Here is a 5,806-nt window from a genome sequence, read left to right as displayed (position 1 = left end):
AAAAAAAAAAAAAAAAAAAAAAAAAAAAATCAGCACCCTGTCTTCAGTTTAAAAATGAAAAAGATAGCAAAGGAGACTATAGAACTTCCATATATTTTTAAAATCTATGAGAATAAAATTCCCATTTAAAAAGCTGGTTACTTTGCTCTGTCAAAAGGGATACCTTCCAGAAGATAAAGCTGTTCAACCTACAGCCCAGTTCCAAACTAGAAAAGTACTGCAATCTCCAAAAAGTAATAGAGTTAATAGAACAAGTTCAAACATTTATTTTGGTTTATATATGAATGCTGGGTGACTAATGGTTACAATCAGCTTAAAAAATTAACATCCTATAAAATACTGGCACCTTTTCACTTGAATACATTCTCTCAAAAGTAGTTTTATGCTCTGGATCTGGCTAGGGAGTCATCTTGTCTGTACAAATAGATTTATGTTTACATTTACAGGTATACAAGGCCTCACTTATTTTTTTTAAATTGTTGCTCTAACAGGAGTTCTCCAAACTGATGCAAGCTATTGATGGCCCAATCTGAACATGACTGAACCAGCCAGGTTTCCTAGGTTGCCCTCATTCAATTTATCCAAAGACTTGGAAGAAGGTACTGCAATACAAAGTAAATGGAGTTTGCCAAAAACAAACATCAAGTCAAAGACAAAGTAATCTTCTACTTTATATTAGCAACCTCCCCAGAAGGAATTCTGGCGTTCCAAAATCTCCACAACCAACCACTGAGGACAGGAGTCATAACTTCAAACTAGTTGCACCAGCCATTGTCCTATCTGTACCTGTACTCAAAGAAATGCCATAAGTGAAAAAAACCTCTCTTCAGCAGTCCTTCGTAGCTGAGGGTGATTGTCTTCCATGATTGTCCTATCTGTGTGTCCAAAGATGGCTGATGAGGCTTATCCAGGGTCAACAGACTACTGCAGCTCAGACAAGTGTTTTCATATGGAGGGATGGCACTGTATTCTTGAGCAGTTCTGCAACGTTGTTTCTGCCACTCCCATTTTTCCATCTCCTGCTGTTACCATGAGGTTTCAAAGTAAAGGTGGGTGGGAATGAGCTCCAGGGCTTCTCCTGCCCCACTTCAGCTGGGCTGTACACAGAGTTGAAAATGGCCAGGGACAGCGGCAGTGCTGGAAAGTTCCTCTCTCATACTTGCTCAGGGCTGGCAGGAAACAGGGGGACCAAGCAAGGGTGGGGAAATCTGCCTGCTGATATTCCTGGTTGAACCCAGCTCACCACAGAGCCCACCTGGAGTGCGGCAGGAGTGGCTATCGAGCTCCCTCACCCCTGGGTCAGCAGGGACAGTGGGAACGGTAGCAGCGGTTGTGGGGGGAAGCAGGACAGGATAGGACATGCCATGGAAAAGAAAGGAGGAGAGAGAGTCTTATTTCCCTTGGGAACACTGCTCCCACAGCATCATCTGAGAGAGAAGTGCATCTGTGCTACAGCGCCCCCTCTAGACTGGCCCTTGTCTATAGTTACATGCCTCAAAGCACCAGCCTTTGCCACTGCCTCACCTGTATCAAGGGCTAACCACACCTGATGTTCATGTTCTCTTTTTAGCATTTAAACAGCTGGCATTTCCTCCTCAAGAAAAGCATCAACAAAGATGAGAACCTGCTTCCATAACCAAAGGGTAGGGATTATAAAGATATGAATAAACATACAGTGAAAACTATTCATAAAATAGTGCTCAGTAAGACAGCTCACAAATCTGTGGTTCACAATACAGCTGGTTCTTCCTTCTCAGCTATGTCACCACCAAACTCTTAAAAGAGATTACCAAGATCATCCTAAAGAGGGACTTTTTTCTCAACTGCCTTTAAGACAAGGCAGAAGTGCAAGTGGCTTGCCATACTTTCACTTGAAGGTTCAAAACCAGATGTAGCAGCATGTTAACTACTGAATACTAAAAGAAATTAGCTCCTCCCCGGTGAATGCATACTTAAAACTCGGAAGCAATTCTGGATTCAAATAAACCCAAATAAAATTCCTTAGGCTGGTCCCTTCCAACCAAGGGTTTGAACTTTTCCAAGCTAGCATGAGGCATTTGGAATGTAGTAAGTGTTGAGGAAGTCCCACAACTGGCTGCACCCAAAGGTGCCAGAATTGAAATAAAAATTTCCTGCATCTGGAGCACTGTCAATTAAGGCAAAGATTAAGGGAAAAAACACCAATTACAAAGAGAACATGCCAGCACAGGGCTGAATAAATTCTCAGAAGAAATGCTCTCCTGCAGTGAACCTGTGTGATATGACTGCCAATATACACACCAATGCATCTCCTTTGCAGAACAGCTCCTTTCCATGATTCCTCTGCCCCTTACTAACACAATCCCCTGTTCTCCTTCAATCCCCAAGTTTAACATTGGATTCTTGAAATGTTTTCCCTGAGCAAGTCTGGCCTGTCACACTGGCAAAGAACAAGTGGCTCTAAGGTAGCCATTTTAGAAGAGCCAGTATCTCTACCTCACTCCCCCAACACAGAAGCATATAATATGTATATTATATACATATAATCAGTAAAGAAAAAAGAAACTGAAGGACACCACTAGATAGTGATACATTGTTACTGTCAGATGTGATTAGACCAGGTTATCCAGCACTCATATCTTTATTTCCCTTTTAGCCACACACGGAAGGAAGAAAAAAAAAAAATCAGAAATGGAACATACATACCAAGAGGTTTCAGACAATCTATTAAGCATCTGCCCTTGTTATGTCCTGCACTTGTCTTTTGTGCACAGACCTCAAATCATGAGCATCCAAGTATGCTGTTCATAACAGAGATGTTCTATGTCATGACAAAGTCATAATGATAAGCTTCTTGAGAAGAGGGCAGGAGAAGTTGGGTTTGTGCTAGCCGAGAGGCGCTAGCACTATCTACTCAGGGATCTTCTTGGCTGTCTCAGATTTATTCAGGTTTATTCAAAGCACTATGGTATCTTTGGGGTATTTCATGAAGTTCTGGAAGATCTCCCTACTTTTGGTCATACTCAGAAGTTACTCACCTGACACCCTGGCACATTATGGAACTCTCTCTTTTATTGAAGAAGATATAAACAAAAAAGAAAGCTCTATGGAAACATGCAAGTCAAGAAACTAGTTCAAAGCTGAACAAAATGTGTATCAATGGACATGAGACACAATGGAGGACCCAAGGTACTATGAAGCAAGTGTTTAAGAAGTGCATGGTTCTGAAATTCTACAAGTCAGCACACTGAGACAGACAACTTCATGAGTCAAGTACAAAGGAAAAACTGCTGAAGATTTCAGAAAAACAAAAGGCAAAAACATGCCAATGTGATATGAGAATGGTAAAGTAGATGCCAGAAAATGTGCCAAAGACAACACTGAAGTAGGCCCCAGAACACTTGCAGCAAAACTTTCATGAATCAGGCAACTAGATAGTCTGGAAGGAATCTGATAAAGAAAAAGAAGCTGTCAGTGGGCCCTTTCCCTATTTTGAACGAGGAAACAAATGGTAAATTTGGAAGCACAACTCATGGAGGACATGGTTTAGACTCCGCTATGCTATACTGCCCACAACAGTAATGCAATCTTTATTAGCCAATGGATTCATTGTAATATATTTCCCTATGAAATAAAGAATCAAAAAGGATCTCAGTAGACTGTGATCAGCCTTTTTTTTTTTTTTTTTTTTTTAAATACTATGGACTCTCTCCATCAGAAGATATTAAGTATGTCAAACTGTATGGCAACTTAAATAGCACATGCTCTTTGGCCTAATACAGAAAGCCCTTGCTATTCGTGGGTTCGGCATTCGCGGTATCAAATATTTGCGAATGCCGAGCCCACATTTTAAATACACTTCATACGCTTACAGGAACTCCTCGGGAGCTCCGTGCTTGCTGCCACCGCCACGCTCCCGCCGGAGCTGCCAGAACTGTGCCCCCCATCGCTAGGGGGGCACTGCATTCATGAACGCAGTGCCTTATTCACAAATTTCGCCATTCCTGGGGATACAAGAACATATTCCCCATGAATGGCGAGGGTCACCTGTACCAACTAAAAACCCATTCCCTCAATTTGCAAGATTATCACATGGTCTAACAGTATGTTGTCTGGTAAAATGCCAATGCCAACATCAAGGGAAAAAAAATTCTAGGAAGGTTTTCATAGGCAATCAGGATGCAATCTAGAGTCCCAGGGCCTCTCTGTTAGTACAAATCCAAATTCTAGTTTACGGCCCTGTTCCTGCAAACCTCTGCACCCATACAGCCCCAATGGAGTGAGCTGAGCTTCATGTGTGGAGGTCATCCAGCAGAACTGGCTACAGAAACAACTAAATCTATTCTCCATTTCTTTAATTAACAATCTGACTACATGGAATTTTCAACTGATTTAAACAAAGAAAAGAAAAAAAAAAATCAAGGAGGATAGACTCAAGGACTTACCTTCAGATTTTAATTTTGTAAGAACAAATATCAGATAGTTGTTAAAATCTGGATACTGATTGAGTTGTTCCAGTTTCTAAAGAGTAAATTTTGTTAAGGAAAAATATGCAACAATTGATGATAACAGTAATTTCTAAATAATGAATCTACTTCCACGGTGAAAAATCTTTCAAAGAACAATTATCTCTTGCAACACGCAAAGTCCTAATTCCAAAGCACAAAAGCTTATATCCAGCGTCAGTGAAATTCTGAGCAACTGGTGCAGAAAAATGAAAACTCAAAAGGTTTAAATTAACTTCTAGCCACGCAGGAAGAGAATGCTTTGCAATATTCACATTTTAAAAATTTAAAAAAGTTTAAGTAGCACAGACCTTAAGCAATCTACTAACTAACCCACTGTTCAGCAAGACACATACCTAACATTTTTTATTTTTACTTCAGTAAAATTATGCCTCTCAATATTAAAACCGTTTATAATGACTTTGTATGGTCTACTAGCCAAAAAATTAACTATGATCCTTGTTCTTGGACTTCAATATAAGTCTCTTAATATTAAGGCACATGACAAAGTACCTTATTAAAACATGGCCAAATTGAGATTCCAGAGTTGACAATGCTGAACAGCCACAAACACTGCAACATGAAAATTGCTTGTTTTTCTTTTAAGAAATGGTGACTATATAGTGCAAAACTGGCCTCATATATACATGCCCATTTCTTAAGAGTACCAACTCTCTGAATGAACATATTGCCAGCTTGTTCTGATGTGCCTTGAGGAAAACAATAGGGTATATTATAGTATTTCTAATGAGTCATACTGTTCTATAGTTCACAGGCCTATAGTCGTTTGTCATTTCCAGTGACTCCAACCTGTAGGTATTTTACTGCCACTTGCCTAGCAACAGACATCTGGCATTCTGTTACATTTCCCTTACATCCACTGTGGCCATTAATTCTTATTCTACTCACCAATAGTATTTTAAAAGCTTAAATGGGAAAGTTAGGTGTTTAAATGATTAATAGAAATCACAGTAAAGAAAAATATGATTAAAAAAGAATCTAGATTATTTGCTGAACAGGCAACTATGCTTCTTGCCATTTAAAATTATTATGACTTAGATAGCCAGAGTTCCTAAATTAGAATTATTTTTTACTAGTCTTTCATTGTTTGGATCAAAGAACTAAGACTTCCTAAATCAAGTCCAATTAAAGAATATCAGACTGTCATGTCATATAATCTCATTCATATACTTATCTAACTTAATCTTAAAATTAAAGATATTTGTATCAGGTAATGACTTCATTGAAAATAAAAAACTAACAGCACTAAAATAAAACTAACAGCTCGGAAACACAGAAAACAGCAAATACAACATTTATCA

The 5,806-nt window shown here is 39.1% G+C and overlaps 1 protein-coding gene across 1 annotated transcript in view; it reads right to left on the bottom strand.

Annotated features, from left to right (window-relative positions):
• TNPO1 (transportin 1) overlaps positions 1 to 5,374 on the bottom strand; it is an 89,278-nt gene extending 83,904 nt beyond the window's left edge. The window contains exons 1-2 of the mRNA XM_019518242.1: positions 5,360 to 5,374; positions 4,425 to 4,500 (exon numbers count right to left, since the gene is read on the bottom strand). Coding sequence (XP_019373787.1) covers positions 4,425 to 4,500; positions 5,360 to 5,374 — 91 coding nt within the window. The remainder of the gene's footprint in view (positions 1 to 4,424; positions 4,501 to 5,359) is intronic.
• Between the last annotated feature and the right edge of the window lie 432 nt (positions 5,375 to 5,806).

Source organism: Gavialis gangeticus, unplaced genomic scaffold (genome assembly GCF_001723915.1).
Source record: "Gavialis gangeticus isolate Ggan-Ray unplaced genomic scaffold, GavGan_comp1, whole genome shotgun sequence".
NCBI classification, from domain to species: Eukaryota; Metazoa; Chordata; order Crocodylia; family Gavialidae; genus Gavialis; species Gavialis gangeticus.
This window is presented reverse-complemented; position numbering and strand designations above follow the sequence as displayed.